Source organism: Natrix helvetica (assembly GCF_964273705.1).
Source record: "Natrix helvetica genome assembly, chromosome: 2".
NCBI lineage: Eukaryota > Metazoa > Chordata > Lepidosauria > Squamata > Natricidae > Natrix > Natrix helvetica.
This window is the reverse complement of record NC_138552.1, coordinates 168,730,692-168,743,965: the sequence shown is the minus strand read 5'-3', so window position 1 is coordinate 168,743,965 and position 13,274 is coordinate 168,730,692. Positions and strand designations below refer to the sequence as shown.

The window sequence follows — 13,274 nt, the reverse complement described above, 5'->3', positions numbered from 1 at the left end:
AAAAATAATAAGACCTCCCCAAAAATAAGGCCAAGTGCTTATTAGGAGGGGGGGGGTCAAAAGAAAAGAAGACTCTTTCTTATTTTCGGGGAAACACAATAGTATGAAGTAGATGTCGACATTTGGTGCTAATAATATTGCACACAACAGGCTTCTGCTTGTTGGAAAATGAACTGGTAAGTTATGGAAAAAATGTTATATTCTCGAACAGTGTTTCTCATTTTGTCAATATTAAGATGTGTGAACATTCACTCCCAGAATTTTTTGCTTAAAGTTGCCAAGGTTGAGAAACAGAACAGATGATACGATAAAATAATGCACCTGAATAACTTTGCTGCTCTTGTACAGAGAGATTCTGGTTTGAATCAAAGAAAATAAATTTAAAAATTGGCCGCTAGCACTTCACCAAGAAGAGTAATATTGCAGTTGCAATGAATTCCACAAATATAGAGCTTAACTGAAATGCTCAATTTGTACACTATAGTCTTTCATTTGAAGTCTTACCTTCTATCTGGAAGGAAGTACATTTTCACATATGGGTTTCTTGGTCGTCCATCTAATCTAGGTGGCAGATCTGTTGCTTGAAGAACATTCACTATTAACTGATGCCCCACTTTATCATACCATAGTTTAACCTAAAATATTGAAAGAGCTCTACATTATCAATAAAATATGTCAATTTGGGTTCATATTTATCTACATTGTACTGATAAAGGAAGCAACAATACATTCATTAAATATAGAAAATATACAAGCGATTCTTCTCCACATGAAACCCTGACCATGATATGGTACATTCAACTAAAAATATTGATCTATGGAAATTGATTTGAAAGAAAATCTGGGAAGTAAAAAATGGAGGAAGTTTTTCCATACAAAGTATGATTAAACTACAAAATGCACTAAAATGGAATTTGCAATGTTTCTTAGATTACTTTTAAATGGGATTAGACAGCTTCATGTGGAATGAATCTATAAATGAATGTGTATATTATGTATATGTGATTTTCACTCCAAAGGTAGGTTCTTAGAAGGAAACAAGAGTGGATTCTTCCTTGGATTAGTGGTGGGTTGATGTCAAGTCGCCATGCTCACTCAGTCACATGACCCCCACCTAGCCATGACCACGATAGGAAAAATATTGAATTTCTATCTATCTACCTGCATGCTACCCCACCCTCCCTTTGCCAGTTGTACGTGTCGCCTCGTTTCCCCTCCTTCAGTAGCGCTGGTCCTAGCCCCACTTCCTCCCCTCTTTCTTCAGGCTGTTTACCTTCCACCCGCAGCAGCTGGTCGAGACTCCGGAAGCTAGGTGACCTCCATTAGTTTTCGGTGGCCCCAGCCAGTTGCCGCTTCCAGGAAGCGCCTGGCAAAGAAGCCTTCCAGCTGCTGCCTCTTTTAGAGCTGCATTGTGGCTGTGGCGGCTGGCTGCAGGCCAGTCACTGAAAAAGCTGCTGCTGTCGCCACCCTGTTCTTTACGCTGGCCCTGCACATGCATCCCATTGCCTGTGCAATGGGAGGAAGGCAAGCAGCCTGAAGAAAGATGTGATGGTGGTGGAAGAAGTGGGGCTAGGGCTGGGGATGCTGAAGAAGGGGAAATGGCAAGAAGCGTGCAACTGGCAAAGGGAGAGAGGGTGGTGAGCGGATGGCAAGTGGGAAGCGAGGCAAGGCCGGAGCTGAGGAATGGCCCATTTCCTGACCTGACTGAGGCAGGCGATGGCTCCAGGGTCTCGAGGAATGACACGTCTCTGGGGCCCCATCCCCCAACCCAAGGTGAAGGGCGAGCGGGCAGCATGCTTACTTACCTTTTGTGACCTGAGCCGAGCCGAGCGGGCGAGGCAAGGAGGTGACTAGCTAGGTGCATAACTGGGCTGTGTGGCAAAACGAAGGCAACATATATAGGGCTGGGATGTGTTGGGCGAGTGAGTGTTGAGCGAGCGCCGAGCGGACAAGCAGGGTGAGTGAGCGGCGAGTGAGCGGCAACCGGGCAACAGGTTCGGGAGCATGGCAAGCAGCGGCCACTACCGGTTCGCGCAAACTGATGCAAACCAACTAAATACCACCTCTGCCTTAGATTCTATATAAGGACAACTGAAGGCAGGAATTAATATAGGAATGTGCATGGTACCATGTACCCAGCAATCTGTTAAGTCGATTTACATAGTCAGCTATGCCATTTTTTTTTAAGTTGAGAATTTACTTTTCGTCATTGTAACAGGTAGAAAAACTGTACAGGATGGATCTGAGTTTACTGTTTTTGCCATCTTTCACATCAACTGCCATTTTGTATACCTCATTCCCACTCCCTGTCCCAAACAATTCAATCCTCTATAAGACAGCATGCTGTCATTCCCAAAACAACTTCTGGGGAATAAGCTTCCAACAGAGCAATTGAATATCACTCTGTGGAATTGTGGGTATATATGTATGTTTTTGCACAGGTATGTGTTTACATATCTATGGTGTGAATAAAAAGTGGGATTAGTGACTAATGAGTGGCTTATATAAATAGGAACCACTCATATAGCAGGACTGACTTCGAATTTCATTTTTTAAAATTCTTTCTCATAACACAGGATTGGTCCAGTTTTATAAGTACATGCCAAAATGTTTTCTGAGAAATAGATTATTATGAAGAAAATCTACCTATAGTTGAAAATGAGTAATGGCACACAATCAATCAGTTGTTTTCAATCCTGTGCTTTAAGCATATACATATGCTTAGTTAAAATGCAAGATCCTGAACAGTAATCTTACATTCACTAAAGTATGCAAATATAAATATTACAAGAAGTCTGCAAGCAGACAAAATGTGTTTTCTAGTATCAAAATTTTATACTTACTGACAGCTGCCCAGGTAGGACTTGTGGTGCATCTTTTAAAGCTCCAGGGCTAGTAGGGGAAATAACAGAAATTGAAGGCCGTTCCATTTTTTGAGATTCAAATGAGCTAGAACCTGGAGAGAGAGAAAAGAAAATAGAATAATAATAAAGAACTTGAAAGATATCATCTTAAAAGTGAAGAAGGTATGAATTAAAAAGAGAGCATTAGCCAAAATAATAACAGAAATATTGTTATTTCTATTTTTGACCTATCTGCAAAAGAAATGGTAGAAAGAAAAAAAGAGAAGAAGAGAAGAAGAAAAATGAAATGAAATAAATGAAATAAAAACACTTAATAGTTAGCAGTGCCAAAAATATGTTACATTTTCAACAAAACATTAAGTTTTAAATACCTGTAAACACAATATAGCTTTTTAGCAAGGAGAGCTTTTGAAACTTATTAATCAAGGAAAAATCAAATGTAATTCCCCCAGTATGATATTTATTGGATTTATTGTAGTCTATACATGAGGAGATATATTTGCTAAAAGATGAGGAAAGCCCTGACATAGTAGAATTTAAAAGGAAAGAACAGAGAAATGATTGCTTTTGCAAAATCTTTTTCTTTTGAAAAAGGTAAGGCGTGATAAGGACTTTCTTTTTTTTATTAAAGAGCCCTCAGATAAAAATGAGTATTTGTTCCTAGAATTATTTCTCAGTTGTACTATAATGGATAATTGTGCCACTAGAGTTGTGAAAGGAAGAAAAGGAAGGGATAAATATTAAAGTTGAGAATTCACTCTGTATTCCTCTAAAATTATGTATTTGTTTTCCTACAAACAATGTAGCTTATACAGATAATTGAGTTATGACAGTTTCTTAGCGACTGTTCAAAGTTGCAACTTCAGCTCCCATTACTGATGTCATAGTTCCAAGGTTACAATGGTTGCATCACCACAGCAGGCATCACCCTTACAAACAACCGCAGAGGCATTGCAACATTCGCTTTGCCTATTCTCCCCCTGCCCCCCCCCAAGCAGGATCTTCATAGGAACTGGACCTGTGGAGACTCACTTACCTTGCAAAGATCTAGCGAGCGGTGTCCTCTCCAGCCTCTCTGCTACCGTTCCTTTGCCTGCGTCCTGGCAGGCTCTGGTTGTCTTTGCAAAAAGCTTTTCATGCGAAGAACGGAGGGCGAGAGGGACCTGAACCAAAAGCTTTTTGCAAAGACAACCGGGTTGCTCGGAGGGTCGTTTTAAGCGCTCCGAAGGCTTCAGGGATGGTCCCTGAAGCCTCCAGGGGGGGGCGGGGGGCTCTTTTCGCCCTCCCCAGGCTCCTATAAAGCCTCCGGAGCCTGGGGAAGGGGAAAAATAGCTTTTAAAAAGGTGAACTCAGCTGACAGGGCAGCGCCTCGCGTGCCCTGAAAAATGGCTCCGCGTGCCACTTGTGGCACACGTGCCATAGGTTCACCATCACGGCCCTATAGGGTTCAGTCAGCTTTCCTCAAGGCTTTTGGCATGAAGAACAGAGGCCAGGAGTGGCACATACACCCCTCCTAGTCTCCGTTCTTCTTGCCAAAAGCTTTTTGCAAAGATGACCGGAGCCTGCAGGGACCCAGGCAAAGAAATCACAGCAGAGAGGCTGGAGAAGACACACTTTGGTTGACCATCAAGATTATCAAAAGGTAAGTGCTGTGAAAATCCGGTGGGACAGAATGGGGGGGATATCTCAATAGGTCGTGGGGGCTTGGGTGGTCAGAAGCACTAGTCTCCCCATGGTTTCCCCATCCTGAGATAGCTACCTCATGTGCACTTAACAACCTGAACACTCGATTAGTGAATGCATTGGGTAAATCAGGGAGAGATCACATTCAATTAACATCTCATTAACGAATCCCTCAGGTTACAAATGTAATTGCCAGGCTCTATTACATTTGTAAATCAAGCACTACCTGTATTCAACCAGAATTTTTTCTGTTATGCCTAGAATGGCAGAATTTGGACAACCTCAGTTGACAAAATGGGAAATTAAGCCACATGATATTATGTCTTCTTTTCTGGGTTTGAAAACCAATCTTTAGAGCAAAACTCTAGTTAAAAAAACTCTGATTTATGCAAAGTGAGAAAGGGGAGGGGGAAAAAGGCAGTTCTATATTTTAGGCTGGGGAGAAAAAGACCAAAGTGAACAGTTAAAGTCAATTTGTATGATCACTTAGGATATTTTGGTAACTTTTGAGGTTCAAAAGAAAAGCATGTCAAAATCTTGTGATATGATTGCTGCTGGCCAGCTTGTATCTCTATCATGTGACAGACATTGCGAATGGTTTCCCCGGTGATATCTACTACAGCTATTTATTACCCCATGTATTTTAGCATGAATCCTGCAGACTTTTGGTATGAATAGAATATATACAACCTCACAAAGTATTAAAAATCACTGAAGGTGGAGGAAAGACTGTGCTGGTAAACTAAGTAATACTGAACGATACCTTATGAATCAACATTGTTCAATCTCAGCAGCTGGAATAAAGTTAATACTCACTAGACTCTAGCGGAGGATGAGAAGTTTCAGGAATCCTTGGAATGTCACTGAAATAGACATATATAGACAAAATTTTGAAATGCCTTGTTGATCCACAGAGTAATGCTATAAAATAATGTTTAATCTATATACACAATTATTTACTTAATGCTATTTAATAAAACAGAAGGTTCAGATGTTGATGTTTATTCAAAAAAAATTTAATCCAAGATTTAATGCTTTTGACATATCTCTGCTAGACAGTTACTTTTCTTGAAATGATTTGCTCAATTTCTTAAGAAAGATGGGAACTCATCTCTCTTAAGGAATACAATTTGAAAATGAAACAAACAACAATTTCAATGTAAATATTTATATTGTAGTCTGGCAGTCCACAATATTTTTTCACCACACAACAGTACAAAGTAAATAGGAGAGGAGTGAAGCTACAAAATACTAATTTGAGGGAAAGGGGGGATTTAATTCACTAAAATGTTTATACACACACCTGAAGGAGTTTGCTGAATTAAACCTATAAAAGAACCTTATAATAACAGAGAGAGAAAAACAGAAAAGAAACTTGGAAACAATTAGGCAAACAAATATAATCCCCATTTTAAATACATCATGTTACAATATTACTGGACGCTGTAATGGGTGAGTGGGTGAGGACTTCCAAAGGCGTGGAACCATCATGTTTCATTCTCCTGACTACCTTCTACAGACTTCATTGGGGAGGAGAGAATCAACATCCTAACTGGTTGATAAGATTTTTATGAAATAATCCTAAATGTATTCAGGCATAAGATAGTAAGGGCTGTACAAATGATAACCAGCTGGTTATTATCTGTAGCCAATGTTGTGTAGGCAAAATCGATGGTATATGATTATGGTGGCCCTCACCCATTGATAAGAGAGCTGCTGGGTTTTGCTGCAGCTTCCTGAAAGTCTTCAAGAGGAATCCTTATCACCGCACATTGCAGTATTCTACCCTACAGGGGATGAGGGCATTTTGCAGCTAACAATTCAGATAGATACATGATGGTATGCTTGGTAACATAACATTCATCCAGCTGATTTAGTACACTGGGAGAGGGAAGGTGAAAATGAAGTGGTAATTAATAGAAAACAGACTGGATCCAAACTTGGTAAGGTTTACCATAGATCCATTAAAATAAATGGCTCTTAAATTAGCTGTAAATCTGAAGAAGACTTATAGCTGGAGATGTCTAACTGGTGATGTGATCTGCCCAAATATACAAAACATGGCATACATTAGTAAGAACATTTTCTCCTTATAGTTAATATTATAGCTGGACCTTTCCAGATTTGCTGCCAAGGACTTTTGTCTTGAGAATCCAAGTACAAGAATGCTATGGTTACCCCTTCATTCTTTTTTGCTTTACATTTTTAGTATGCCAATGTGTATCGTATTGTAATATTATCTGCTTTTATATGCACATGCCTGCATTTATGAGGGGGAGGGGAGAGGGGGTAGGCTAATAAAGAAATTGCAAAGCAAACTTTACCCAATAGGCCTTGAAACAATAATTTCAACTTGAGGTTCTGATTTGGATTCTAAAATAATATTGTAAACTTCTTCATTTGTAGCTCCAGGAAGTGGTTTACCATTCCACTCTAGAACTTCATCACCTGGAATTTAAAAACAAAGGATATATTCTTTTATATGATTTCACTCCCGGAGATACATGCATAGAGAAATATAAATTGCTACGATAGCTTCTTTTCTAGGCAATATATCTGGGTGTATATTCAGAGATAATAAAACTTTGCAAATAAAAAAAAATCACTCTTCTTGAACATTCTTCTGACATCAAAACACTGAGCTACCCACCAAGCCTGAAATGGCTTGACAGAAGGATGTCAGGAAGCCTAACTGGGCCATCACCCAGTTCTGCTATCACCCATCACAACATGCAATGGGGTCAGTATAGCTAGTTAGAAGACAGCATGTGCTATTAAAGAGGAAGCACTTGCTCCCATTTCTTCCTCTCTCAGTACTAGTACCAGGACTTCTTAATCTGTATATTCAGTCAGTTAGTTTGTCTGTCTGTCTGTCTATTGTTGATAGAACACATTGTAAGCTGCCTAGAGTCACTTCAACAGTGACATGGACAGCATATAAATTTAATAAACAAATACATTCTAGCCAGCCATGAGCAGAAGATTAGCCAGGCAGCATGAGACAGATTAAAATCTATTTAAAAGGTCAGCTGAAAATTGAAACTCTTCAAGTGATTTTAATATTTAATTTTCTCAGGAGGTCTCAGATTTTCTTCCTGTCAGGCTATGAGCAGCTTAGCCATTTTGACATTAGTGTGTAATGCAGCATACTTCCACTGTAACACAGTTGGTTGATTTTTTATTATCTCAAGGCAAAACCTGATAGTTTCTTTCCTTCAATCCAACAAATGTTTTTGCAGAGCTCTTGGACTTGCAAATGCTTCCCATTATTCTTTATAACAAGTCTCTGGTGCAGAGAAGGTCATTTCCTTCTTTCTGACAAGATTTTTTTTTCTGTTTTAAAAAGAATAGTAAGATCTGATATTTCCGCAGTTTTGGTTTGTGCCAAAGTGCCCTTTGTTCATTAGCAGATATATATATAGCCAATATTACAAAGAGTCTCATGCATGTTTTTTCATATGAAGTTTATGGAAATTAGAATTAAGGATTTGTTTTGTTCACATAAACTGGAGTCTTATCAATATTTAGATTAGACAGGGTTTTTTTTTCCAGTTCTTCATACCTTTCTGTCAGATGTAACTAAGATCTATATACTCTGAGAGACATAGTAACTTTATATATTATAAAAATAGTTTTAGCATATGAAAATTTTACTTTGTGTACAGAGTATTTCCAAGAGTCCATCCAATAAACATATATTTTAACCAATATAACTAAGTTCAGCTGAAATAGACAACCTTTTCCTTGAGCCCATTAGGTTGAAATATTTACAAAGGGAACTATACACTGAAACTGCAAATATAGTACATAACAGTAGCATTATATAGATTTTGAGAATATTAAGACAAAATCATTCCCATAACTGAGATACCTGCTCTTAGATGTCCCACCACATCAGCCAAGCTACCTTTCTTTACTTTGGTAATGAAGGCACCAAGTCGTCCAAAATCGGTCATTTTTCCTCCTACAACCTGAAAATAAATATGCCACCTTTCAGAATTCCAAACTGCATTTTAACTAAAATGGGAATCTATATTCAGTTCAATGCCTTTTATCTATATAACCACAGAAATCTTGCCTCTTTCAGAGGAAAATAATTGCTTGTGCAAAGTTGATACTTCATATGATTTTTTTAAGAGATCCATAGTCATGTGACTATTTAAACTTGCAAAAAAATCATCTTGATAATTCTTACTGTTGCATAACTAAAAAGCACATCTTCTTGAAGAAGTGAAACTTACCTGTTTTACTTCAATTTGTCAATCCAGGAAAATGGTTTATTTGTTGCAAACATTTAATTACCAAAACAGGTAATGTTTCTGTTGGTTTTTAAGCTTATATTTACTGCCCAGAGTTGCAGCTGATAAGCTGGGCAACCACTGAAATCATGGGTGTCAAACTCGATCGCATCCCGTGATGTATCATGATGTATCATGACATTTTTTGCCTCTGCGGAGCCGGGGTGGGTGGGTGTGGCCTGCATGTGATGCATTCGGGCCCGTGGGCCACTAGTTTGACACCCAGGATCTAAATCAATCAACAGGAAGCATGTTCACAGTAGTGGAGTTTCCTGGCTTTTTATGTATGACAGCTTGCCTGACCTATCTTACTTAAAGTTGTATGTGTTCCTGTTTCTGATTGGCCAACCCGCTTGATTTGGCTGCACTGTTTCATCTTAAGAATGTTCCTTTCTATTGTTTTGATTCTCACTGGTTCCCAATGATATGCATACAGACTGTTGGATATGTGATAGGGAGGGAAGGAGAATATGCTCTGGGCCTTTGCTTTCTTTTTAAAATAGTTGTATATTAGGATGGTCTCTCTGTGTCTGCTAATGGTTGATTTATGAGAACACCAAACTATTATGAATTTTCTTGCATTTTTTATTTGGCTTGATCTAAAATACTTAAGAGTTTTCCAATTGAATTTATGGTTCAATTTGTCTATGTGTCATGAAATTAAATAAGTCTTCTGGCTGGTTTCTGGTGTTCACAAATGCATTCTGCTAATCTTCTGATAGTGATTTTCATAATCTTTACATGGTATGTTGTAAACAATTCCTCTTGTGCCTTTTGTAGTTATTGGATTTAGGGATTGTTTAAGAGAGATTGCACAGATTGCTGCTGTGGTGTTTGCATACAGTATCTTCTAATTTGTTTATGTATCTATCTATCAAATTGAAAGTAAGTGGTGTGGCAAAGGTCCATCAATTCCATGATTCTAGCTTTTTCCAGTTGTATACTCTTGGCTAGATTTGATGCTTTAAAGCTTCAATGAATACTCTGCCAGTGTTGGATGTATGGAGGCAAGAATGTTGCAATGTCACATTAGACTGTGATTTCATCTTTCACAATTGTTAAGCCTTTGATTTTCTCAGGGCATTAAAGTTGCATGTTCTATGAGCTATCGAGTTATTTGGTGAGTTCTCCGGTTAAGTTGTATGTTGGGGTCCCTGGTAAGAACCCAACTAAATGGAGCAGTATGTTTGCAAGAATTAAAACTAAGCCCAGTGAACATTACAATCCTAAATTTAATCATTAGCCCTAAGAACCTTCTTCACTATTGAGTTCCATTGCTTTTCAGGGCTGAAGTTTAAGGAACACAGCAACAGAAAGCTTGACATAATTTCCTTAAAGTTTTTAACCTGTATTATGATTGACTCCAAACGTAAAACATAACTATATTGATATATTATTTTTTCAGGATGACAGTCATGGTACAGAATAAGGCTAATTATTATTCATACTTCCTAGGATTCTTTGTAGGACCTAAATAACATTATTTAATGACTGATACAGAATTTTTGCCCATTCTACCAGCTCTTCTTAGAGTCAAAGTTCAAACCACTTGGGTGAGGATCTAGAAAGGCAGCAAAGAGAAACCACTGGTTCTCGACTCAGTCCAAGAACAATCAGAAGTATGGAGCATTCAATGTGATTGGCTATTAAAATGCATGATATACCCTCAGTGGGGTATATGTAGTATTCCTCCTACATGACAAGGAATCTGGAATTTAGTTTTACATATATGTATATACTTCTAAAAACTAGGAATTCATGGAGGGGAAAAAACCTGATTGGTTACTGACCTAACTGTAGGCTATCTCTGAATTATAAATACATTTGTATCTACCCCAAGTACTCTGAAGAGGCAGCACTCCAGAAAAGATCACATTTTTGTATCAGCTTCAATTTAATATTTAACCCAAATGCTAACCAATTATTAACTAATGTACAGTTCAATTCAAATCCAAGGGAACTGAACAATGCACTGTACGATAACTTAACCTCGCTGTTTGGGTAATACTATACCTAGAGCCACAAACTGGCAAAATACAATTTAGCCATGCAAATTGTGTGAACTCAACTTTAAAAATTAATAAGCTTAACTTTAACTTCTGCTTCTTCTTTTTAATCTCAGGATAGTACTTGAATGATAAACTACTTTAAAACCTTGCTTTAAAAAGAGTCTCAATTTCAACCAAGGGTCAGTTTTCTTACAAAAGATTAATGGAAATTAGTTTACAGTATAGTTTCCAAGGCACTTACTTTGAGTCCCAGTAATGCACCTGACTCTTTTGGCATAGTTGTTCTTTTGTTGAGAATAACACGACCAATTAGCCGATCTCCCTCTTTAGATGGTTGCCAAGTTACAGGATGCTATTACATACAAATACAGGAAAACAAATGAATCGAGAAATTGTTTTTGTGGTAAAGATTTTGGGTCTCTACTTATATAGCGATCACCTATTCTTATTACTTGCACTCATTATTTAAGTGGATTGTTATCTCCAGAATTTTTAAAAAAAACTGCATTATGTTTAACAACCAAAAAATGAAAATCATATTTAACAACTTGCAACCCAGTAAGTATATTTCAGCTCACAAAAGACAGCTTTAACAAGACAAATTCCAGAGATCCCTATTACAGTGAAGTGTACAACATACACACGCACAAATACACACACTTGAATGAAACCCAATTCCTTTTGTTTTTAGTAAGGAAATTTATGGGAGACAATACCATTCCATTGTCAACCAGGTTAAGTAGCAGGGAAGGAATTTATTTAATGGTTTGTTCATTGAATCTCTACATGACTCAGAAAGAAATGGATCTAAAATCATTTCAGAATTGTGGAGTGTAAATCATCTAAAAAAAATTAAAAAAATAACTGCACTCAGACTGGTAGGTGCAGTAAGTAACCAGAGAGCACAGTTACATTTAATTTGCAGGAGCTGGAAGTTTTGTTTGATTCTTTTTATAGTAATTTTTCCTGAGGCTCAATCTTTGGATGAACCTACCCACAGTCCTTTTTCCTCTGAACCTGTGTTCTCTTATTGTTGTTTGTTTTCTAATTATGAAAATACTTTATAAAGATCTTTTGGTTGCCAGTTTGCAGTATGTTTTGTGGATTACAACGTAACTCAGAAAGTCTATACCTTTGCAGGTTACCAGTTACTGAGCTTAAATTTCTGTCAAATTTCACCAGTTAAATGAAAAGTGAAGATTTCTTCTTCTTCTCAGTTTGCCTCTAAATCCATGTCTGGAGAGCAGAAAGAAGGCATTGGCAAAACACTTCCATTAGAGGTCAAATCTGCTGTACCAGCGGGACTGTTCTAGTAACATAAGAGCAGGCTCAGATGGAAGTGAAATTTACAAAATTGAACAATTGAATTATGAAGAAACGAGGCTCAATCCTAAATCCATCCATCCATCCATCCATCCATCCATCCATCCATCCATCCTACCTACCATGGAAAAACTGAATACAAAATAGTACATAATTTGGATTTGAATTTGGCTTGGAGAAATATATATGGGACACACCTTTATGATGTTTACCCCAATATACAAGTAGTTCTCAATTTACAGCAGCTCTCATTTAGTGACCATTCAAAGTTACAATGGCACTGAAAAAAGTGACTTATGACCATTTTTCACACTTATGACCATTGCAGCATCCCCATGGTCAAATGATTTACATTTGGATGCTTGAAAACCTATGATTGTAGTGTCTCGGAGTCATGCAATCCCCTCTTGCAATCTTCTAACAAAGTCAATGTGAGGAAACCAGATTCACTTAACATCCTTGTTACTAATTTAAAAACTGTATACAGTGATTCACCTAATAAATGTTACAAGAAAAGTCATAAACTGGGGCAAAACTCACATAACAAATTTCTCGCTTAGCAACATAAATTTTGGGCTTAATTGTGATCGCAAGTTGAGAACTACCTGTATTTCATTCTGCTTTTGTACATATGTTTACTACAGGCAATGGACTCTTTGCTGCAATAAATAACAGCACCCTATAAACTTCTTCTTGCGGTTCTTACTCTTGAGTAAGTGGGATTCTTCAAGAGGATCTGGAATCAGTTAAAACTATTTCCTTCACTTTCACTATTATGAACTTCGCTTGAAGACTTCTATAAACAGAATACATTACTCCAATGATGGAAAACACCCTAAGATCCAATGTTTATAAATATTTCTTATAAAATGGCTATGAAACAATATTATTCTTTAATTTAAACTAACAAAACAATGGGGTAAGGAGGGAGGGAGATTTCTTACCGAGCTAATAGGGGATGTATCTCTAGTGTGCCATGTGGCAGGATCCAACCAGTAATAATCCAAGTCACCTGGAAGAGTTATAAACAGAAAGAAATATATATTCTCTCTTATTAGGAAAAATATATGAATGAATAAATTGCATCTGAGTCCAGA

The 13,274-nt window shown here is 37.6% G+C and overlaps 1 protein-coding gene across 3 annotated transcripts in view; it reads right to left on the bottom strand.

The window, feature by feature from the left end:
* The window catches only part of RIMS1 (regulating synaptic membrane exocytosis 1), a 317,386-nt gene that overhangs the window by 106,470 nt on the left and 197,642 nt on the right, over positions 1-13,274 (bottom strand). For all 3 annotated transcript variants that reach the window (XM_081940589.1, XM_081940585.1, XM_081940586.1), the window contains exons 5-11: positions 13,122-13,189; positions 11,096-11,206; positions 8,419-8,518; positions 6,872-6,995; positions 5,364-5,410; positions 2,844-2,956; positions 505-635 (exon numbers count right to left, since the gene is read on the bottom strand). In XM_081940589.1, coding sequence (XP_081796715.1) covers positions 505-635; positions 2,844-2,956; positions 5,364-5,410; positions 6,872-6,995; positions 8,419-8,518; positions 11,096-11,206; positions 13,122-13,189 — 694 coding nt within the window. The remainder of the gene's footprint in view (positions 1-504; positions 636-2,843; positions 2,957-5,363; positions 5,411-6,871; positions 6,996-8,418; positions 8,519-11,095; positions 11,207-13,121; positions 13,190-13,274) is intronic.